This window comes from Aspergillus vadensis, assembly GCF_003184925.1.
Source record: "Aspergillus vadensis CBS 113365 unplaced genomic scaffold BO88scaffold_1, whole genome shotgun sequence".
In the NCBI taxonomy this organism is placed as follows: domain Eukaryota; kingdom Fungi; phylum Ascomycota; class Eurotiomycetes; order Eurotiales; family Aspergillaceae; genus Aspergillus; species Aspergillus vadensis.
In genome coordinates, this window is record NW_020292039.1 from 1761703 (window position 1) to 1783916 (window position 22214).

General features: G+C 51.9%; 8 protein-coding genes and 1 non-coding gene across 9 annotated transcripts; 6 read left to right on the forward strand and 3 right to left on the reverse strand.

The window, feature by feature from the left end:
- The first annotated feature begins 308 nt into the window (after positions 1-308).
- Positions 309-2734, forward strand: BO88DRAFT_400301 (MFS transporter). The gene has a single exon (XM_025705528.1). It carries the CDS (start codon positions 432-434, stop codon positions 2274-2276), a length of 1845 nt encoding a protein of 614 aa, XP_025568424.1. The 5' UTR covers positions 309-431; the 3' UTR covers positions 2277-2734.
- A 496-nt stretch (positions 2735-3230) lies between these two features.
- Positions 3231-4918, forward strand: BO88DRAFT_421021 (glycosyltransferase family 1 protein; the record flags this gene model as incomplete). Its single annotated transcript, XM_025708479.1, has 3 exons — positions 3231-3829; positions 3892-4521; positions 4612-4918. 3 exons carry the CDS (start codon positions 3231-3233, stop codon positions 4916-4918), a joined length of 1536 nt encoding a protein of 511 aa, XP_025568425.1.
- Positions 4919-5453: 535 nt separating this feature from the next.
- BO88DRAFT_400302 (NAD(P)-dependent oxidoreductase) lies at positions 5454-6614 on the forward strand. The gene is made up of 2 exons (XM_025705529.1): positions 5454-5547; positions 5601-6614. Exons 1-2 carry the CDS (start codon positions 5500-5502, stop codon positions 6471-6473), a joined length of 921 nt encoding a protein of 306 aa, XP_025568426.1. The 5' UTR covers positions 5454-5499; the 3' UTR covers positions 6474-6614.
- Positions 6615-6685: 71 nt separating this feature from the next.
- BO88DRAFT_409976 (uncharacterized protein) lies at positions 6686-7417 on the reverse strand (the record flags this gene model as incomplete). The annotated part of the gene is made up of 1 exon (XM_025707984.1): positions 6686-7417. The coding sequence occupies one exon, from the start codon at positions 7415-7417 to the stop codon at positions 6686-6688; it is 732 nt and encodes a 243-aa protein (XP_025568427.1).
- Positions 7418-10647: 3230 nt separating this feature from the next.
- On the forward strand, positions 10648-12379 carry BO88DRAFT_328536 (MFS transporter; the record flags this gene model as incomplete). The annotated part of the gene is made up of 4 exons (XM_025702561.1): positions 10648-10928; positions 10992-11364; positions 11419-11502; positions 11552-12379. 4 exons carry the CDS (start codon positions 10648-10650, stop codon positions 12377-12379), a joined length of 1566 nt encoding a protein of 521 aa, XP_025568428.1.
- Positions 12380-12773: 394 nt separating this feature from the next.
- Positions 12774-12845, forward strand: BO88DRAFT_t9. Its single transcript has one exon. It is a non-coding gene; the product is annotated as a tRNA-Arg (tRNA).
- Positions 12846-14486: 1641 nt separating this feature from the next.
- On the reverse strand, positions 14487-16837 carry BO88DRAFT_378078 (CoA-binding protein). The gene is made up of 3 exons (XM_025704429.1): positions 16519-16837; positions 16156-16467; positions 14487-15767 (listed from the first exon to the last, which is right to left on the reverse strand). Exons 1-3 carry the CDS (start codon positions 16613-16615, stop codon positions 14662-14664), a joined length of 1515 nt encoding a protein of 504 aa, XP_025568429.1. The 5' UTR covers positions 16616-16837; the 3' UTR covers positions 14487-14661.
- An 85-nt stretch (positions 16838-16922) lies between these two features.
- On the forward strand, positions 16923-19466 carry BO88DRAFT_319080 (Rad4 family protein; the record flags this gene model as incomplete). Its single annotated transcript, XM_025702464.1, has 1 exon — positions 16923-19466. A coding segment is annotated over one exon (2544 nt), but the record flags the coding sequence as incomplete, so codon positions are not given.
- A 457-nt stretch (positions 19467-19923) lies between these two features.
- BO88DRAFT_400306 (uncharacterized protein) lies at positions 19924-22026 on the reverse strand. Its single transcript, XM_025705530.1, has 3 exons — positions 21978-22026; positions 21686-21923; positions 19924-21636 (listed from the first exon to the last, which is right to left on the reverse strand). Exons 2-3 carry the CDS (start codon positions 21914-21916, stop codon positions 20101-20103), a joined length of 1767 nt encoding a protein of 588 aa, XP_025568431.1. The 5' UTR covers positions 21917-21923; positions 21978-22026; the 3' UTR covers positions 19924-20100.
- Between the last annotated feature and the right edge of the window lie 188 nt (positions 22027-22214).

Here is a 22214-nt window from a genome sequence, read left to right on the forward strand (position 1 = left end):
TCACCGCCACAGCTCTCCAAGATGTGGCCTTATCGCCTTCTCAAACAAAACCAACAATTCGTTAAGCAGCCGCAAGCAACAAGAAGTACCAGAATCTGGAACAGCGGATATTGGGCGGAGATAAGACAGGCACAGCAAATTCTGAAGCAACCTCGGCTCCCAGAACACATTCCGACTCCTGATTCGCTGAGGCCTATCGCCCCTGCCGAGTAACCGGAGGAATGAAGAAATTGTAATCGGAAAAGTCGTGCCGGTTTAATCTCATGCCATGTTTGTTGTCTTTACTTTTATACGTCTATTCGTCGTTTCTTTTCTCACTTTAGCAGTTGCTTGAGAAGGTTGAGAGACATTTCTACGGTGTGTCAATCTCCATACCACCCAGCAACCATTCTGCAAATAGCCGTTGTGCTGAACCTTAATTAACGGGCACTATGGGCGTGGCAGGCACTGTCGCCAATGGCGGCGCTCCTCGGCCCTCGAAGATCCCCTATTGGCGCCTTGTCTTCGACCAAAAAGTCGTCACCCCGGAGATCATCGATTTTAACTACGAAGGGTTAGGGACAGAAGAATCGCCCTATGTCGTCACCTGGCTTCCTAATGATCCTCGAAACCCTATGGCTTTTGGCAATCTCTCAAAATGGCTATATACTATTCTAGTTTCCTTCGTGACCCTTACTGTCGCCCTGGTGTCATCAGCATACTCGGGAAGTATAAGTCAGGTTGTTATAGAGTTTCAATGTGAGGAAGAGGTTGCCATCCTCGGTATCTCGCTATTCGTTTTGGGCTTCGCCTTTGGCCCGCTACTATGGGCTCCGATGAGCGAGGTGTTCGGACGCCGTAATGTTTTCTCAGTGACCTTTGCGCTTCTCACAGCTTTCAATGCAGGGGCTGCAGGTTCAAAGAACATTCAAACGCTGGTCATCCTTCGCTTCCTGGCCGGATTCTTCGGATCCTCACCGTTTGGCAACGCGGGCGGAACGATTGCAGACTTGTTCCCCGCCGCCAAACGTGGTATCGCTATCAGTCTCTTCGCTGCAGCACCTCTTTGCGGACCTACTATTGGTCCCGTTATTGGTGGCTTTCTCGGCGCTGGAGCAGGCTGGCGCTGGGTGGAAGGATTCCTGGCAGCCTTTTCCGGAGTGATGTGGTTATGCCTTGTCTTCTTCCTGCCGGAGACATATGCACCAGTTCTCTTGCGCCGACGGGCTGAAAAGCTGTCTGAATTGAGTGGCAAGGTCTACCGCAGTAAGCTGGATATGGAGAGAGGCAAGGTGTCTCTAGGCCAAGCATTGAAGACCGCCTTGTCACGACCCTGGCTCATGCTCTTCAGGGAACCCATTGTGCTGCTTCTCTGTATCTACATGGCCATTATCTATGGAACGCTTTACATGCTGTTTGCAGCTTATCCTATCGTCTTTCAGGAGGCACGCGGTTGGAGTGAGGGTATTGGAGGCTTGGCCTTCTTGGGTATCCTAGTCGGAATGGTGATTGCAGTTGCTCTCACTATTCCCGACAATCTAAATTATGCGAAGAAGTGCCAACAAGCCAACGGCCGTCTGCCTCCCGAGGTTCGTCTGCCCCCAAGCATCCTTGGAGGAATTGCCCTACCTATTGGTCTTTTCTGGTTTGCCTGGACCAACTACCCGTCCATCCACTGGATGGCATCTGTGGCTGCAGGCGCCCCATTCGGGTTCGGCTTGGTATTGGTGTTCCTGAGTGTTTTCAACTACCTCATTGACGCATACACGATTTATGCCGCATCGGTGCTGGCGGCGAACTCGGCTCTCCGGTCTTTGCTCGGCTTTGCATTCCCGTTGTTCACGACCTACATGTACGAAAACCTCGGTATCCATTGGGCTTCCTCAATCCCCGCGTTCCTGTCGCTTGCGTGCCTCCCTTTTCCCATCGTCTTTTATCTGTATGGTGCCCGCATCCGCAAGCGCTGCCTCTATGCTGCCCAGGCAGAGGCGTTCATGCAGAGACTTGCCGCTGCGGCGCAGCAAAGCCCGGCTCCTCTACCCAAGTCTGACGTGGAGAAGGGGGAATCTGCCGCTGGAGCTGATAATAGTGTCAGCGACGATAGTGACAGTGACAGCCTTTCCAGTATGCCTTCTAGGGGTGCAATGGAACGGCGGGCGTCGCGTGCTTCCAGGAAATCCACTCACTCTCTTGCTCGTACAGTCACATACGAGGAGAATCCGTACGATATTGATCGAGTCAATACGTGCAACTCTACTATCAGCGGCCGTCCTAGGAAGAATTCAACCAAGGCATGAGGTCGTGCTCCACACTTGAGCCTGTGGTGCAATATCACACAAATACTCTCAGGGCACCATCATAAATGTGATGCCAATCCGTCCAGCTAGATATCAGTTTTGTACTTTGTATGCACTTACTAAAAGTGCGAATGGGTACGTTCGCGAGAAAACGATATGCTGGTAAAGCCGCAGCTTATACGTGAGGCCCTACAGCAAAGGGCTGTATCCTTCGCGGCGTACACGTGGATACGACAACTGAGCCGTGATGAGAATCGTTTAACTGGCTACAGCATGGTAGCTAGGGCATTATTCTTGAGCGAGGTTGATTATAACCTCCATGAAGAGGTCGATGGGGTTCATCTTCCAAGTCGCGAATTTGCATTGGCGCAGGACTATTCTACTATCTCGGCGTTCTGATTACACATTGATATACCTTCTATATAGAGACATAGAATAATGTTAATGACATAGACCATAGACGAAAACCATCCCCTAGTATGCAGCAATTTCCTCAGCACCAACACTGTTCCTGACCGTGAGAGAGACCGGATCCCCAGCCGCAGACACTTCGTTCACTGCCAGACCCTTTCGTTCACTGTGAAGCGGAGACATGCAGAAGCACAAGCGGAGACATTCCACAACAGTATGAAATGCCTTCCGAGGGAGTTCGGAGGGAGTTCGCATCCGCCATATCAGAAAGGCGGATAGTAACGACAGAAGGACAACAGTTCACATACTCTCATCTTCAATCCGTCAACACGTGTTTTTGGATTCACTTCCTCACCCCGCCAGACAGTCACTTTGCACAGACACGCACGCAGCCAATTTCCTTCGATGCATGGCTCCAATCATGGAAGATAAGTGCTACTTTCTTCTTCTTTCCCTTCTCCTCCTTCTTCTCACCCTGTCATATCTACCTAGCTTACCCCCATCTTACCACTCATCAGAAAATCATACTACCGAGCCGCCATCATGTCCTACGGATATAGATACGGCTCGACAGACACCACCACCACCATCAACATCAGAAGCAGCACACCCTGCATTCTGTTCCTGACAAACAGCGAGCGCGAGCATTCAAGCGTTATCCTCGCCGTAGCTCATGAATTTCTCATTGGCAATACGCCTTACAAGATCCATATTGGATCATTTGGACCGCTCAAGAGACATGTTTCAGACTTGAATTACTATGCTGCGGCTTCGGAGTCTCCCTTTGCTACTGAGGCAGCTTTTGAGGAGATCCCTGGAATGTCTATGAAACATGTTCGCATGAGAGATGGACAGTTTGATGACATCCCGCAGATTGGTTTCTTTGCTGCGTTGAGGAACTATCGCAAGGATTTGGCTCTAGGTTTGATGCCTTGGACCGGTAGGGACTATATTGAGATCTTCAATGGCGTTGTGGATCTTGTGAAAACCCTTGGCCCTGTTTTGATCGTCGTCGATCCGCTTTTTGCTCCTGCTGTCGACGTCTGTCGGTACTTGCGTTGGAGACATGTCCTGTTGGGAAAGGGTGGGGTCAAGGATTATGTGGTGAAGTGGAAGTTGAGTGATTTGATGAAGTATCCAATGTGAGTTTTTGAGTGGTTTTTCTCTGGCCTGGCTTGTGGGGGTTGTTTGCTGACTATGGTAGGATTTGTTCTGGCTTCAAAATGCCCATGTCCATCTGGGATAAGCTTCGCAACCTCTTCCTGGGTTTCCTGTTCAAGCACGAACTTGACAAATGCGAAAGTCTCAAGGAGCTCAATGAGGCCCGTGAAGTTCGCGGAATTGAGGGCCCTCTTCCTTTCATGTCCCACGAGGCAAAGAAGAGTAGCCGTGTCATCATTCCTTCTTGGCCTGAGACTGACTTCCCACTCATTGTGCCTGAGCACATGACTCTCTGTGGCCCTATTCTTCGCCGCTATCGCCCTATGGTGAAGGAAGATCCTGAGTTGGAGCATTGGCTTTCAAAACGTCCTACTGTGCTGGTCCTGATGGACGCCCGCTTCACTTACGAGGGCAAGCAGCAGATTGAAATTGCCAAGGCCCTGAACATGCTTCTCGAGCAAGAGCTCAACATCCAAGTCCTGTGGAAGCTGAAGCACGTCGATGATCCTGCCGTGACTAGAGAGATCGTCAAGCTCTTGGGGGTGTACATACACGGGAAGCGTATGCGCATTATGAAACATTTTGTGTTCGAGACGATGTCACTTCTTATGAGTGGACATGTCAGTTGTGTGGTGAATTATGGCGGAGCTAATGCGTTCCATGAGGCTGTCAGGTATGTTTGTTTGATCTACGGCTATGCATTCTTTCGCATTGTACCTGCGGTGGGACGAATGCAAGATGTGCTAACACCGAGATCCACTAGGGCTGAGGTTCCGCAGATCGTGCTCCCGGTCTGGTTTGATGCGTACGACTTTGCTGCACGGGTTGAGTACCTGGGAATCGGCATCTGGGGTAGCCGCAGGTCGGCGCCGGGTGTGAGTGGGGAGGAGCTGGGCAATGCGCTGCTGCGTGTGATGGCCGACACTGACGAATCCTATGCAATGCGCATGCGCGCCATACAGGTCTCCGGGCAGCTGCCGTTCAAGGATGGACGCGTCGTCGCATACGAGAAACTTCTCGAGGTGCTGAGCCAACCCTGGGCGCCTCCTCACACTCGGATCCGCGGTTGAAGATGAATGACATGACATTGGTCATTGGCGTTCCTTTCCTTGAGTCGGAAGAGAACAACAAAAGTGCATTTAAAGCAAGCGATGAATTTGATCTGGGTGAAGATACAGCCAACTAACTACGGTGTACTTACTTAGTTGACAGGTTGACTCGTTACTTACTAGTTAAGTTAATAGTTAATAGTTAATTAAAATGGCGATGACTCCGCCGGCGGGGCCATCCGGTCTTCGGCTTTGAACAGATAGCGAACCGCGACTGTTCGGGCTGTCGAATTGACCGAAGCTGGTCCACTGAAGCTTAGCATGTTATCCAGTTCCACTCAATCATGAAGAACTTCCATTAAACCGTCTCCAATCAGTACTAGTAAGCTTGACTCAACTGCCGTATCCAATAGAACCACCCGTGGAATGACGGCTAAACATTGAACCCCTCTCCCCGCATCGCATCCGGTTTCGCCCTGCTTTCATTCATCTGTATTTAATCCAGCTTTCTCCCCAGCTTCACTATCCCACTTAACAATAATTCCCACAATTCATCCATCCCTTCCAATCCCTCTCTTCTCACCACAAACCCCACCACCACAATGGCCAACGAACGTATCACCTGGATCGGCCTGGGCAACATTGGCCGCGTAAGTGCCCCTCCATGTGCCCCTCATTGCATCATTACTAACAACCAATTCAGGCCATGGCAGCCAACATCGCCCAAAAAGGTCCCCAAACAGCCCCCATAACCCTCTACAACCGCACAACCAGCAAAGCGACGACCTTCGCATCCACCCTCCCCGCTGACAAAGCCACCGTCAGCACGACCCTCTCCTCCGCCATCTCCAACTCGACCATAATCTTCATCTGCGTCGGCGACGACGCCGCCCTGGAAGCCATCATCTCAGGCCTCCCGACAGACTCCCTCTCCTCCAAGATCATCGTCGACTGCTCGACCGTGCACCCAGACACCTCGCGCAAGATCCACAGCCAACTCGCCTCGCACGGCGCCTCCTTCATCGCCTGTCCCGTATTCGGCGCTCCCGCAGCCGCCATCTCGGGCCAACTCGTCGTCGTGCCCGCCGGTGACGCCGCCGCCATTGAGCGCATCAAGCCCTTCCTGGATGGAGTTACTTCCAAAGCGACGATCTCCATGGCGGGCGAGGATGTGGGCCGCGCCACGACGCTGAAGATCCTCGGCAATACGTTTATCTTGAATACCGTGGAGACTGTGGCGGAGGGGTTGGTTACGGCGGAGAAGACCGGGTTGGGGGTGGATGTGTATCAGCAGTTCTTGCATACGTTTTTCCCTGGCCCGTTTGCGTTGTATGCGGATCGCATGGTTACTGGGGATTATTGTCGGAGGGAGGAGCCGTTGTTTGCGGTGGATTTGGCTAGGAAGGATTTGAGACATGCTAGTAATCTGGCTGGGGAGGCGGGGGTTAGGTTGAGGAGTGTGGAGGTTACGGATCATCATTTGGTTACTGTTAAGGAGGAGAAGGGGGTGAAGGGGGATGTGGCGGCGGTTTATGGGTCTGTTAGGAAGGAGGCGGGGTTGCCGTTTGATAATTAGATAGGTATGGGTGTATTTTTGGGGATTATGGTATGTAGAAAATAGCAATAGATTCAAACTAAGCAACTAATTTAACGAGTTGGGTATAGTTGGGTATAGTTCTTTGGGGCTATGGGTTGTTTCGAGCGAATGATGAGCAATGTGATCCAGAAACAATATAGCCGTTAAGCAAATGAGCGAGTGACTATAAGGTAGTAAAGTAGCAGTACTCCTTAACCCTTCTTTGAACTTGAAACCTCTACCTCCCCCCGATATTTCGAGATCGCGAGCAACGTCTCCAACAGTGCTTTCTGCGCCTCCATTTCAATCAACTGGCTTCGCGCATTTTCCAGTAAAATCTCCAACTGCTTCAGAAGGTTCTTCAACACTCCTACCTCCATGACCACCCCTCTAGCGGCGTGAACTTCGAGATTCTCGAACTCGCGCCAGAGAGTGGACGGGTCCCCGTTGCTGCCACTGCTACTGCTGCCGCCTTGCTCTTCTGGAGGAACCGCCCGACTCGATAACACTTCGCCTTCTTCGGGCTCAAACATCTTGCGGATCAAGCGTAGCTCTTTGGCTGCGGATGCCACGGCAGACTTTGCAGTGAGGATTTGACTGGGGTTCGTGGTTGGAGTGGAGGTTGAGGTGGGCGGAGGTGGGTTGGGGCCCGGGGGTGCTTGTGCCTCTGCATCTTGACCGATGGAACCAGACTGGCTCGAGGGATCTTCATCGAAACTGATTTCAAATGCAGTTTGAACTGATTGGGGCGGCTGCGGTGCTGGCTGTGGCCCTGACTGAGGACCTGGCTGCGGTCCCGGCTGAGGTCCTGGTTGGGGTCCTGGTTGAGGTCCCGGTTGGGGTCCAGGCTGAGGTCCCGGTTGAGGACCTGGCTGAGGACCTGGCTGCGGCCCAGGCTGGGGTGAGGGGGGTGGTGTGGGAAGAGGAGTTGGGCGTGGATTCATCGTGAGCTTTGTTCTCGGTATCGTGCTGGACTGTGGATGGAAGTAGTAGTATCGGAGGGCATATGAAGTTGGATAGACACGACAAGAGCTGGAAAAGACACATCGCATATTTCTCGCCGCGAGTGTCCAACTCATGATGATGTATGAGCGTACAACCTGAGAAAATAATCATCATGTATAGTCGTCATCTCCGTGCCAAAGCGCTCAATTAACCACGGATACCCGGGTCTTCGCGTAGACGGGAGCAGAATGACATGAAAATGAAAATCAAAATTTGACATTTTTGGGTCGAGCTCTAAGCTCCTGCGAGACGGCTTGCAGATTTTGAGGCGATGACCGCATGGTTTGTACATAGAAGTTGCCATGGCATGAGTGTTCGGTGGCATCTTCAAGTCTGGACCTTAGGAGGACCTCTGCCCCAGGTTTGGGACAGGGTTGTTAGGCCTAGCTGACTGACTGAATTACATGTCAGAGTCCCATCTGCAAAAGGAGGAAAATTGACTCACTTTTGCCAATACGACGTGTTGTAGAGAATCGTGATGCTTCTTACTTCTTACTTCGCCAAACCTGATGTTGAACGACTGGATACAGAAAGAGTATAGGAGCCAGTATCTCTAGTTGTTCAGGCCCTATGTTGCTATTAGTTGAATGTGAATCCCTTACGGGTATGTTCAACTTTTAGGGATGAGGTTGTACTACTTGAGGCCGAGGACTGGGTTGTAAGTCATACATGACTCGAGCATTAATGCTGTGATGATTTGACTTCTAGATAGCTCAGAATCATCACTGAGCAACGAAAGTTTCACTGGACATGAAAATAGCAGTACTCACAGTTGAGCCCTCCCGCATGCTGATCTTCGGGCTGACTCGGGATCATCTATATATAGTATATAGATCGGAGAAGAACTTACCAGCACCGTGCAGGTCATTGAACTGGCAATTGGCTCCTCCAATGAAGACTAAGCGGAATTGAAGCACCCGGGTAAGGTCGATCATTTTAGTCGAAACGTCTTTCTGACATAGAAAGGGCCATTTCTCAGTCACAGGTCACTATGCGGTTGCGACCCGACAATCACCCGCGACTCTATTCAAGTTGATGCTGTGTCCCAAATCGGGTAACAGTAACTAACAGTGAAAAGAAAGAGTGGGAAATAGTCGTAATCCGAGCCGAGATATACCTAGAACTGTTGAAATCCCAGACGGTGGATGTTTGGAGGTTGACTGCATACCAGGGAAGGAACGGATCACGGGACAGTCCCCGTGAATGCGAGTTTCATCAGTCCTGCAGACTTCCGTCTCTCGTTGAATCCTTGTGCCATCCACATGAGACTTTTGCTTCTCCCGATAAAGAACATTGCGTGGTTTTGACTTCGTGAGTTATGGCGAATACTCAGTATCCTGACTCGGGAGTTAATTATCTGCCACAGACCTAAAAGATTCGCACACAAGAATCGGCCTCGCCACCCTCTAATTACACTTTGCTATTGAATAGCAAGGCCCACTGTGGCTGCAGCAAGTGGCGGGATGTACATTGCATGGAAAGACTGCCTGCAGCCTGCAGTTCTCAATCTCCATCTGCTGATAAGGCGAGATTTCGAAGAGAACACCAACGGAAGGAATCGTGCAGCGCCGCATATCCGCAGCAAAATCAACGCATCATAGCGGAACATAACCCCAAATTTTGGTATATCGGAATCTGAATAAGCTTCTAGCCCGTGGTCCCGAACCCACCCGAGGCAATAATCTCACCAGCTGTCACCAATCGATTAGGCTCCCATAGGGAGATCGCCGTTAAGAGTGGGTAGAATCCCCAAGGACTACTGTCCAAACTTCGATGCCGTCGGGCTAGAACTGAGCCCGGGGCTGCGGAAATCTGATCAACTCTAACCGCTTGACCTCGGCCGGACAATAAGCTTTCTAGCAACCTCTATTTTGGTGCAGCTCCATTTGCGTATTCGGTCTATATGTTAACTAGGATGTGGACCTGAAGATCCGTATCACGCCTTTGACTTGCCACAACAAGCGATCATATATGCGACGGTTAGTGGACATCCTGGACTTGGGAGGAATGCCGAAGCGTTGACTGGGACGACCGGGTCCAATGCCCCAGCCGATGGGCCAACCGGGAGATCTCCCGCCTTCCGTCCAAATAGTACTGTACTATAATGAGAATCGTCTGCTGAGGTGTCTTCACCAAGCATTTTCGGATCTGAGCTAGGACTGCCAATCCGGATGGTTGATCTACATATTTGGCCAAAACATGCCATGGCTGTGATGCCTTCAGGTATGAGCTCAGTCCTCTGACAAGCCTGTTTCAGGACCGCGCGGAGCTAAGTGGTTGCAGGCTTAACATCGCTACTGCTATTACCATACTCATGGAGCTGCAGAAGAGTAGCTACTAGGTCTCTTCGAAATTACCCCTCCAATTGTGTAGACCCTACCTTTGAGACTATTTCGGCCTTATTTTAGTTGATCACCTAATAACGACCAATGCTTGGAGGCATCCACCAGTGGATACTGGATTTGGTCTCGAACTGTGGCTGCATATATTCGACAATAGAGGGAATTAATTTCGGTTTGTCCCAGCTATTTTGGGATCAAAGCCACGCGATCATACTGTAATGGTTTCCCGGGGAGCAGTTACCTTATGGGATCTGATTACTGTTCCTGATTCCTGAAATGATATGTCGATCTGCGAATGACAAAAGGAGAACCGGGTCAGGGACCTCTGCGCCATGGTGGATCATGTGGGGAATATTGAAGCACTGCCCAGAGAATAGTTTCTACGGGATAAGGCTTATTCTCCATCCTAATGGGGCAGACGTTGATAAGGAGCAGAGGCGAATTGGTCACGCAAGGAATCCATTACAGTCGTCGGTGCTACTACCCCTGCCTATGTTAGATGATCCGTCTTACGCCTATTGTATCCACAACAATCCGCCTTGGGCGAATTTTGCGACAGGTAATCCCAAAATCAGAGAAAGGGAGCCACGAGAGACCCACGGAACGGACAGCAAGGGCCGGAATGCCAGACTCATCTACTGTCTGGACGCGCGTTGTCTGCAATGATCTACTCAATTTACCTGGTTTGGCTGTCTTCCCAGCGTGGCTGTCAAGCTACTTATTGCCTTGGTTGTCTGTTGGAAATCATGTCGAAAATCATCTGGTGCCATTGTCCCTGATCTTCCAGCTGCTCTTACTATTCCCGTGTAACCACCCCCATCATTAACATGCCTACGGCGCCACCCGGGGATGTTGACTACTCCGCCGCTCTGAGCCAGGAAACTAGCCTGGAGAGTGCTGATACGATCTATGTGGAGAAAGACATTGTGCACGTTGAAGAAGGAGAAATCACATCACAAGATGGTGCATTGGAATCGGACGAACCCCAAGACAAGGACGACCTCGTTGTGGATTGGGACGGGCCAGACGACCCCCAGAACCCCATGAACTGGACCACCTTGCGGAAATGGGTCATTATCGGGTTGATATCTTTGAGCAGCTTCAATGTGTAAGTCCAACATGTCTACGCTAGACCATGCCTCCGTACGAGCATCTGAACTGACTGTCGTAGATCCATGGTATCCACGGTCTTCGCTCCCGGCGTTCCGCAAGTCCTGAAAGAGTTCAATGTTCACAACCCATCCATTTCATCTCTTATGATATCGATCTACGTGATGGGTTCTGCTCTTGGCCCTCTGGTGCTGACACCTCTCACTGAGATAAGTGGAAGGCTTCCCATCACACACCTGGCCAATGTACTATTTTCACTGGCTGCAGTTGTTTGCGCTGCCAGTGTGAACATATCAATGCTCATAATGGCACGCTTCGTTATGGGAATAGCCAGTTCCGTGCCTGTGACGGTCGGTGGAGGCTTCGTTGCGGATATGATACCCATGGAGAAGAGAGGGACGGCAATGACGATCTGGACAGTTGGTCCACTCATGGTGAGTTAATCTACCCATTAGCGGATATATAATGCGGATCTAACAATACGTTAGGGCATGGTCACAGGACCTATTTATGGTGGCTACATCGTCCAAAACATTGGATGGCGCTGGACCATCTGGGTAGAGGCGATTCTTGTAAGTTAACTCGATCCCGTGGTGTTGGACGAATCTCTAATATGATTAGGGCGGTATCATCGTGATTGCTTCCCTGATATTCTTGCGGGAGACATATGCACCCACGCTGCTCCAGCGAAAAGCGAAGCGACTCCAAAAAGAGACTGGACGTCCGTTTCGAACTCAGTACGACATAGATAAGACAATTGGCCAGATTATCTGGATATCAATCAGCCGCCCGATCAAGTTTCTGTTCTTGTCACCCATCGTTATGATCGTTTCATTGTACAGCTCCATCACTTACAGCTATATGTATACACTATTCACGACGTTTACGAGCGTCTTCGAAAATGTGTACGGCTTTACTCCTGGAGAAGCAGGTCTCGGCTACCTGGGACTAGGTCTCGGGTTCTGTTCTGGACAAGTCGTTGTGGGTTACTATTCCGATCGATACCTCAAGAAGCAGGAAAAGATCCATGGCAAGATGAAGCCCGAAGATCGTCTTCCACCTTTAGTGGTGGGATGCATTCTCGTCCCGATCGGTCTCTTTTGGTACGGCTGGGCCGCAGAATACCGGTTGCACTGGATGGTTCCCATTGCGGGTACCTTTTTAGTGGGCGCAGGCATCTTCTTTGTTCATCTGGTCACACAGGTGTATCTGATTGACTCATATACTCTCTATGCTGCCAGCGCGGTATCAGCGGAGCTGGCTCTGCGATGCCTCTTTGGGGCTACGATCCCGTTGGCGGGCACTCCTTTGTACGATGCCCTCGGACTAGGATGGGGAAACAGTCTGCTCGCGTTTATTGCACTTTTGTTTGTCCCGGCTTCACTTTTCTTACTCAAGTATGGTGAGAGAATCCGGACGAATCCGAAGTTTCAGCCGCGGATGACATGATTTTTGTTTATTTGGCCACTACTGTGAGCATAGCGATGGCGTTTGGTTAGCGTTGGATTTTTACGATTATTGATGTTTATGTTTCAACCTGCACGGACATACTCAACACCGAAGTGATAATGTGCAGCACGGAGGACTTGGGTTATCCAATACTATGTTACATATCGCTGTCTTTGTTCCCTCAATACAAAGGTAAATACTGCAAATGCCTACAAGGATTACACCTCCGAGAAGAACCAATGCTTCAAGAGAAAGCCTACATTGATCTTACAAACAACAACGGTAATTAAATAGGAAAAGCATCAACTCAGGCAAACTACTATTGAACAGTCAAAATCGTCGACCATAATAAGCAGCCTCATAAATACAAATTAAACACAAACATATATCAACTGGCCTGCTGGCCCAATGGTAAGGCGCTTGACTACGGATCAAGAGATTGCAGGTTCGAATCCTGCGTAGGTCAATTTTTTGCTTTTTCCCCCTCGCGCCTTCCCTTCCTTCCCTCTTTCCCCTCAGACAAGAATGCGCCTCATTTCTCGACTACTTTTTTGTTGTACCATCACAATGACAAGCACGACATTAAACCACAATCGGAATTATCCGAACAGACCTCATGACCCAATTATACTTAATTGACTGAGTCGGACTTGGGAATTGTTGGGTTCGTTTTCATCCCTACCGCGTAACCCTACCTTACCTACTTTCCTCACCCTACCGGAGTAGACCAAACACATGGACTGACCTGAACTCATCCCTGAGACCTGGGTTAAATCCCCAAGACATGAGAGAGACAATACCTTACCTACTACTACTCATATCTCTATCAATTATAGTGACTCCGTACCCAAACTCTATAATTGAGCCAAGCACAAACAAGCCTTCTTCCAAAAGAAGGGGGTGGGTTAAATAGAAAGACAGGATTGTGTTCACTCCCCCCTGCCGGCAGCCCATACAACCAACTACTAGTAGTCTAGTAGATACGAGATAGATAGATAGACTGTCAGACAAAGGAATGCAGGGCATCGCGTCCCCTCGCCCACCCACCCACCAAATCAAGGGGCAGGGTGGGAGGGAAGGATGGGATACTGACGCGTAGCATGCCAGATATCTACCTACTACGTACATTACCGAGAATCGTGGATTTAATAGCGGGTATTATTCCCGTTCCCTCCTACTGAGTATTCTTTCCTTCTTTCCTTCGTTCTTTCTTGCAGGCGTTCATTCATTCATTCATTCATCCACTTTGGATCTCATATCCCACGCAGAAGCAGAGAACAAAACAAAGACAATGAAGTTCCTCGCCCTCGCTGTGCCCGCTACCCTTGTCATGGGCGTAGTGGCGATGCCGACTCCTGTACGTTTATCTCAAAATCCAAACAGTATACAACCATAGATGGTGAAGGTGAAGCTAACTTGGAAATCCACACCGACCAGTCCACAAGCAAAGCGGCGCGTCTTTCAGGCGAGAACCTCCTCGACGGATTAGCCAAGGATGGTGGGCTCTCTGGGTTCTTGTCTGGCGTGCACCTTCCCTTCCTGAATCCTAGTCCGAAGAAGGATAGCGAGGACCCCAGTGATGAGGATCCTGATGATGTTCCGGCTGGTGATGATAAGGGACCTGGTGCTGATGAGGATAGTGGTCCTGCTGAAGCGGCTGCTCCTGGTAATTATGATACCAGGAGTGTTGATGATGGACCCGGTTCGGTGGATGTTGCTGTAGGGGCTGCTCCTTATAACCCCGGGCGTGGTAGTGGTGGTGGTGGTGGTGGTGATGGAGATCCTGTTTCTTTGGATGTTGCTGTAGGGGCTGCTCCCAACCGAAATGGTCCGGCTGATGGAATTGATGATGGGGCGGCTCCTGATGATGATAATAACGGGGATGGCCCGGCTGATGCTATCTATGGGCCTGAGGATTCGGCGGGTGTTGGAGCTGGAGTGCAGGATGGGACTAAAACACAGTAAGGCTTGGGGGTGTATGGAAGCGGGGGTATGAGATGATGAATGATTGATGCAGTTACAGGGCTCGGGTTTTTCTGCGGATGATTTTCTGAGTTGATTTCTGTTTGTCCTAATGGTAGCTAACTATAACAATATCGTATCACACGCGCAATCGGTTTGAGAAAAAAAGGATTCACGCCAGTCATTATCGGTTGGTTTCATGAGTCGTAGTCGTAACGAGCGTCGCCAATCGTCAAGTATCGTCATATAGGTGTTCAACGAAGGGTATCAGGTTTGTGTCACACATGTCGTAAAAAAAAAAGTAAAAGTAAGAAAGCGCATTAATCCTCCATGTCCAAGTCGTCCACTTCCACACGCGTCCCCAGTGCCTGTTTCCCTTCCTTGATCATTGCTTGTAGCTGCCGGTTCAACCGCGCAAGGCTGGCATCCTCTTCACGCTCCATGCGACGCTTCTGCGCCATGTAGCGCTGAGTTTCTACAGACACAGGGCTCTTCCGCGGCTTAGCTGGTGTTGAGAATTGCGATTTCGTCGGCATCGACGGCGCATGCGAAATCAGTGTTCGCTTACCCTGCGACCGCCGACGGGAGTGGGTATGTGCTGGGGTCCGACGATGGACTCGTCTGCGCTGAGAAGGACTGGCTTCGTCCATGAATTCCTCTCGCGCGGACACGATCACCCAACTGTGCTTGAGATCATCTTCTGGATAATGTCCCGGAAAAGGGCTAGAGGAACCCTGTTGCCGCTGAGAAGTGGGCATGCTTTCCTTTTCGATCGATGGGGATGCCAGCTGGGGCTGTGTGTCCTCCGCTGTCATGGTATAGCCTTGCCCACCGCCTGCATAAAACCCTCGGAAAGCTCCGCTCCAACAGAAGTCCCAGACTTTGCCTACCACGCCTAGCACCGCTCGACTCCAGCGGACGGGAGCAGGTTGTGGATAAGCAACAGGAGTCATGACGGCAGGAGCCGCGGTCGCAGTCGCGGTCGTAGTCATCGTCGTGGTCGGAATCGTCATTTTCTCATCGTGACCGGTCGGAGACGCCGCGATCAAAGACGGATCCCAGCGACTGCGTTTACGGCGAATGTCCACGGTTTCGCTGAGAGATTCAACACTGTCATCGAGAGCGAGAGATCGAGCAGGCTTGCGATAACGGTTGGGGCGATAGACTTGATCGACGGAGGTATCCTCCACACCAAGGAGAAGATCGTCGGGGGAGATCACAGAGGCGACATGACTAGAGGGGGTGTCGACATCCAGCCAAGGACGACGATCAACTTCTAGACGGGATCTCTTGCGGTTGGGGATAGAGATCGAACGATACAAAGCCGATGAGGCTGAGGGGGTGGGCGGAACTTGGAATAGCTGTGATGGAGCGCCGGCCAGATCGAGTTGCGGAGGAATGGGGGACTCGAGGAAGAATGGACTGGCTGGCATCCTTCTTCAAGGTGTGGAGACGAGCAGTGGCTGGGAAGGACAGGAGATGCAGGGGGTTGCATACGATGGAGCAAAAGAACGTGGGCGATGGAGATAGTTGTAGAGGTGAGAAAGAAGATGAGGAGGAAAAAGAGAAGAAAGAAGAAAAGAAGAGGAGAAAAAACACGGGATTGTCCCCAACAAGAAGAGCCACCGCCAGCCTCCCTCTTTCTTTCTTTTTTACGTTTCTTCATTCCCCATTACTTTTTATGCTTTTTTTCACCGCAACAATATTCATTACTATGGTTCCTAATTATTTAGTCCACATGAAGTCTAACTACAACTGAGCCTTCCACTCGCGATGGGCCTCCCTCAGCGCATCCTCGCCATCCACCAGCACACACCAACCCTCGCCGCCCACACCACCATCTCCCACCACCGCTGCTGCGAAATGACCATCTAGAAAGTCCAACACACTCTTGTCATACGTGCCTGGCTGGAGCCAGACAGCGGGGATCCCCACACTGTGGGCCTCTTTGAGGAGGGCAAGAGTGACTGGGGGAGGGGTCACGATAGACAAGGAAGTCTGGTCGGGGTTGGGCAAGTCGCGGGGTGATGGGACTGTCTTGTAGGTCTGCGACGGCAGCTCGATCTCCGGGGCGCGAGGGTTGAGGGGAGTAACGGGCAGAGAGTGTTGATGATACCAGGCAAAGACTGCTGGTCAGCCGGCGCAACGGCCTGCAAAGTGATGGCAAAAGGACCTACTCTTGTAGCCAAACTTGCTGCGATCGTTGCTGGCCCCCGCCACGGCAAACTGCGGCGACAGGAAGAAGCGGCGCGCGGCATCCATCGTAGCAGACATCTCGAGATCGTACTAGTGATAGAAGATATATACAGATAGTCTGGAAGGGAGTCGTAGGATGTGATGGTTCATCAAACGGAAGATAGTAGAGGAGGATGACGATGATGTGGGGGGAAGAGAAGATAAAAGATGGGGAAGAGACGCGGAGAAGCCGAGCCTCGATCGCGTCAACTTCTCCTTCCACTTTCTCCTTCCTCCAACTTCTCCCTAATTAATCACCACCCATTCCTTTCGTATTTTCTCTTCTTTTTTATACTATTCTCTAGATTAAATCCAATTCTCTAGTTGTCTGCTTTCCGCTGCTTGCATGCCCCCCTACGTCCCCCGAAAGCGTCTCTCTTCCGAGGATCCGCCCGCCGCAAAACGTCGTCATGCGACGCCTCCCATCGCCGCTGTCATCGAAGACACCGACACCGAATCGTCCCTGAGCGACGTCCCCGAAGAGACAGAAACGCCCCAGGTACCAGATGGATCGGATGAGGAAAGCAGCGACTCCGACGAGGTCGACTGGGAAGACGCCATAGAGTCCAATGCCAACGCCACCCCAGTTACGCCCTCCATCCTTAATCCCGACCAGCACCAGGACCTGGAGTTGACACTAGACAAGAACGAGATCCACCTGACTGATCTACTCGAAGGCAAAAAGGGCCCGTCAAAGATCGAACGCCAGATCCGCATCCAAACCCATTGTCTACATGTGCAATTTCTGCTCCACCACAACGCCATCCGCAATGTCTGGGCCAACGACTCTCAGCTGCACGAGATCTTGCGCCGCAAGCTACCCCAACCCATACACAAGGAGGTTAAGAAATGGCGCATTGCATCCGGTCTCGAGGCTCCAGAGCCGCCTCCTGAGAAGAAGTCGAAGAAAGGAAAAGGGAAACAGCGTCGTCAATCAGAACGGGATTGGGCTGAAGGCTCGTCGCGACTTGAACCTGGTCAACCTGACATGAGCAGCGGTGATCCTATCATCATTCTGCTCAAGGTCCTCGCCGCCTACTGGAAGAGCAAGTTCAAGATCACCGCCCCTGGCCTACGGAAACACGGCTACCGCCCCATGGCTCAGTTGGAGGCTCAGATCAAGTCTTTCCACAAGGACGACCACGATCCCGAAAAGCACGGCGAGAGGATAGCCAGCATTGAAGAGTTCCGTCACGCTGCAGAGAACATGCAGGGCTCTCGAGACGTGGGCGCCCAACTGTTCACGGCTCTGCTGCGTGCGCTCAATATCGAAGCCCGACTGGTAGCCAGTCTGCAGCCCCTTGGCTTCGGCTGGACCAAGAGCGAGACCTATACTACCAAGCCGAGCGCAGACACCGAACCAACGACGGAGAACGCAGAAACTGAAGACGCCATTGACATGGAATCCGATAGCAGTGAGGACGACACAAAGTCCGCCCGCAGCAAATATTTCAGCAAATACGACGAGGACCTACCCTTTCCCATCTACTGGACCGAAGTCGCCTCGCCCATCACCCACCAAATCATCCCCGTCGATCCGCTTATCCTTCGCAACCCCGTCGCCACCACTCCCGAGCTCCAAGCAGCCTTCGAGCCTCGTGGCGGCAAAGCCGAAAAGGCGAAGCAAGTCATCTGCTACGTCGTGGCCTACTCATCCGACAAAACTGCCAAAGACGTGACAACACGCTATCTCCGCCGCCGCACCTGGCCCGGCAAAACCAAAGGCTACCGAATCCCCGTCGAGAAGATCCCCATACCAGGCCGCAAAGGCAAATTCTACGAAATCGACTGGTTCCGCGTAATCCTCCGCGTCTACCAACGCCCTACGCCCCTACGCACCGCCGTCGACGATCTGGAAGACACCAAGGACCTCCTCCCGAACCAACCCGAACGCAAACCCGGCAAAGAAGGCGACACGCTCCAAAGCCTGCGCACATCCACCGAATTCGTCCTCGAACGCTTCCTCCGGCGCGAAGAAGCCCTCAAACCCGGCGCACGCCACGTCCGCACCTTCAAAACAGGCAAAGGCGCCAAAGCCAAAGAAGAGAAAGTCTTTCGGCGCAAAGACGTCCTGAAATGCCTATCCGCCGAAAGCTGGCACAAAGAAGGCCGGCGACCCAAAGAGGGCGAAATGCCCCTAAAACGGGTGCCCATTCGCGCCGTCACTCTCCTCCGCAAACGCGAAGTCGACGAATTCGAGCGCCAGAACGGCGAAAAGCCCAAACAGGGCCTTTACGCTATCCATCAAACGGAATACATCATCCCAGATCCAATCTGCAATGGCGTCATCCCTAAAAACGAATACGGCAACATTGACTGCTTCGTCCCTAGCATGGTGCCCCGCGGCGCGGTCCATATTCCCTGGTCCGGAACCGTGCGCGTATGCAAGAAACTCGGCGTCGATTACGCAGAAGCAGTCACGGGGTTCGAGTTCGGATCGAAGATGGCGGTTCCTGTTATTCAGGGCGTGGTTGTCGCAGAGGAGAACGAGGACCTCGTTAAAGATGCTTGGTTAGCGGATGACGCAGAGAAACGTAAACGGGAGCAGCGCAAAGCCGAGGCACGTATCCTACAGACTTGGCGGAAGTTTCTCTTCGGGTTGCGGATTAAGCAGCGCGTGCAGGAGGAGTACGGTGGTAATGCAGACGAGGGGGTGGATCACGAGCGGGATGCTCATAATCCGTTTACGAATCGTCGTGGTCGGTTACCTGATCAGGATGCTTCTGCTTCTGCATCTGCTCCTGCCCCGGATGAACCCGACGATGAAGTCCATGGTGGCGGGTTCTTACTCCCTGGTGAGGATGAGGAGGGTGCGGATGAAGATCGAGGTGGTGGATTTCTTCTTCCTGGTCAGGATGGAGATGATCATGATGATGGGGGATTAATTGTTGATCATCACGAGCAACAGCACCAACATGTACCGACTGAGCCTGCCACACCGGAGGCTGTTGATGCGGAGATTGCTGATAGTGATGATGAAGAAGGTGACGATGACAATGGCAAGGTGGAGAATCCGATTGCTCTGAGTTCTGACTCGGAAGACCTCTCGTCTCCGGTAGAGATACCGGATTCTGAGGAATCAGATGCAGAGTCCGAGTCGGAATATGAGCCGGTGGCGCCACCGCCGCCGCCGCCGGCAACGACGCGGAGGAGTACGAGAAGGAGTGGTCGTCGATAGATAGTGATTTTTCTGTTAACTTCTGTATGTGTGTATGACTGTCTGTATGTTATCATGTCTGGCGTTGGTGGTATGTAATTGGCATAGGGACGGAGGTACTGGATGATGATAATGACAATGATAGGGATGGCTGATCAACTGCAAAAAGCATGCTAATGGTGTAATCATAGTTCACTAAATAATAATCAATTGCTGTATCGTGTACTGCATTCTTCCAGGATCTATAGACATTAATCGTATGTAGTAGGTATAGGCATGTAAGGGAGGTAAGTAGAATCGTCTCCCAAAAGAACATCACACATGAGAATTAGATAAAGACAAAACGAAACATGAACCGACGTAACAATCATAATATTCTCCGCCTCGACACCAACGGAGTATCCTGCACATACTCCTCGTCTCCCCCATCCAGGTCGATATCCTCGTCCGGACTCAGGTCGAAATCCCCAATGGGGCTGATGTGTACTGCGGGAGAGGCGACCGGACTGTGCGCCACGCGCGGCCGCGACTTGAATACGCTGGCGTAGTCCGCTTCCTCGTCGAAGAGCTCATCGCGTGGCGTAGAGGCCCGACTGGGGATGGTGTGTGATCTCTGGGGCGTTTCGAACTGGTTGATGGGGTAAGAAGGCCGAGGTCGGTGGGATCGGAAACTTTCTCTTGATCTGGGTTGGGTGGGTGGTACGATGAGGGACATGGACTTGCGGGTTCGTTCTACGAGTGTGAACCTGCTAGTTCGTTCAGGAGGGGGGGAAGGATCCTTCTCGGGGACTTCGGTGGTTGAGAATGAGGGCACGCTGGGCTGGGGCTCTGGGATGGAGGGTGTTGAAGTTCTTGTGGTGGTTGAGCGGGTAGTGTCTTCGGCCTGGGGAGATGATCTGTTGCTCCCGGCCGCTGAGCTGGAGGATATTGTTGTAGGGTTGCGTAATTTCGAGTCGCTATGAGTATGGCGATGACGATGCGCTGCGGGTCGGCCGTTGATCCGTGCAATGGCCTCATTCATGGAGAAGAGCAACGCCCGGTCGTCTGCTTTGGGCGAGGCGCGTTCCACTGGCTGCCGGACAGCTTTGGAGATGCTGGCGACGGTCAGTGCTTGGTGCTCTCGGAAGACGAGCGGTTGAAATTTGGTTGAGCTTGTGGATTGTACCCGCTCATGTTTGCGCATAGAGGCACTGTACTGGCGCCAGCGCTGGAGCCGGGCACGCTGGCGGAAGACGCGAGACTCCAGATCGACTAGCAGATCGGGTGACGAATTCGCACGGAGGCCATCCACGCTGGAGTCCTTTGCTTTCGCCCATGCGATGTCGAACGGCAGTTCCAGAAAAGCGTCGCTGCTGCCCTGTGCACCACCATCGACAAGGGTATCCGCCCAGTCCTCACCCCCCAGCCAGTTAGCCCTGAGGTCGCGAGCCAGCGCATCTATGTCGGCGCCACTGTCGGGGAGTTGAGGAGGGTTCTCCTTAGCTCGTTCGTCAAGCTGTAGCTTTTTGAGTTCTAGCAATTGAGTAAACTTTTCATGAGTGTCCCGGGCTTTGTTGCGACGCTCGCCGATTTGGTTTAGGGAGACCCGATGGGCAAGGATGAGGGGGAGCATGAGCTGGTAGTCCTCGCGCGTCAGCCCGGAAGCCAATGAAAGCTTCATGGCTACATTTTGCAGTGCCGGATCTGGGGAAGCGGCGAGGGTCTTCCGCAGCACCGCAGTAGAGAAGACGGCCAATAGTTCCTCGAATTTCTCTCCTTTGCAATCATCCAGCATTGACTTGCGAAGAATGGTTTCTCTGCCGAGGTCGCCCTGTTTCTTCAATTCGGCGAGCACACGGAATAAGGCAGCACGCAAATTGACGGACTGCAGGGGCTCGAGCGGAGGGAAGAAGGGCCGGAGTTTCTGCATGCCGTCAGTCGGGCATCAAAGCCACTGAGGGGATAGAACATACATCCCGGGCGGTGTCGGGGTCCCAAAGGGCAACCAGGTGATAAAGAGCCCATTCTATAGCCCTTATACGCTGACGCTGGTTCTGCGACGTGTCTGCGAGGGAGCGGAGAGAGATGCGAGGCCAGTCATCATGGCGATCGAGCTGGAGGAGTTGGAGGTTGCGGATGAAAACGGAGAGGGGAGGCTGAGGGGACCAGTTCGGGGGTTTGGGACGAGGGGTTCGTGACTGCATGGTACATCTGATGCCTGATTAGATAAGAAAGTCATATAGCATTCTAGTTACTGAAGCATACCTGAACAGCGAGACCAGTCGAGGAATTGCACGGACGAGAGGGAGTAACAACAACGGAGAGCTGGAGATCAACAATGAAGAGCAGCAAGTAATGGATGGATCCGCTGGCTGGCTGAAACCAACCAATCCGCTCGACCGCTTTTTCTCTCCCCGCAGTTTCTCTTTCTCCTCCGGTTCCTTCTCCTCTTCGCCTTCTTTTCTTTTTCTTCTCCTCTGCTGTTCGTGCTCGTTGTAATCA

Coding starts and splice junctions, on each gene's coding strand:
- BO88DRAFT_400301 (XM_025705528.1), top strand. CDS start 432: ATGGGCGTGGCAGGCACTGTCGCCAATGGCGGCGCTCCTCGGCCCTCG.
- BO88DRAFT_400302 (XM_025705529.1), top strand. CDS start 5,500: ATGGCCAACGAACGTATCACCTGGATCGGCCTGGGCAACATTGGCCGC. Junction 5,548..5,600: donor GCCTGGGCAACATTGGCCGC/GTAAGTGCCCCT, acceptor CAACCAATTCAG/GCCATGGCAGCCAACATCGC.
- BO88DRAFT_378078 (XM_025704429.1), bottom strand. CDS start 16,615: ATGTCTGCTACGATGGATGCCGCGCGCCGCTTCTTCCTGTCGCCGCAG. Junction 16,468..16,518: donor CAGCAAGTTTGGCTACAAGA/GTAGGTCCTTTT, acceptor GCTGACCAGCAG/TCTTTGCCTGGTATCATCAA. Junction 15,768..16,155: donor TGTGGGCGGCGAGGGTTGGT/GTGTGCTGGTGG, acceptor GAAGGATGCCAG/CCAGTCCATTCTTCCTCGAG.
- BO88DRAFT_400306 (XM_025705530.1), bottom strand. CDS start 21,916: ATGCAGTCACGAACCCCTCGTCCCAAACCCCCGAACTGGTCCCCTCAG. Junction 21,637..21,685: donor ACCCCGACACCGCCCGGGAT/GTATGTTCTATC, acceptor GACGGCATGCAG/AAACTCCGGCCCTTCTTCCC.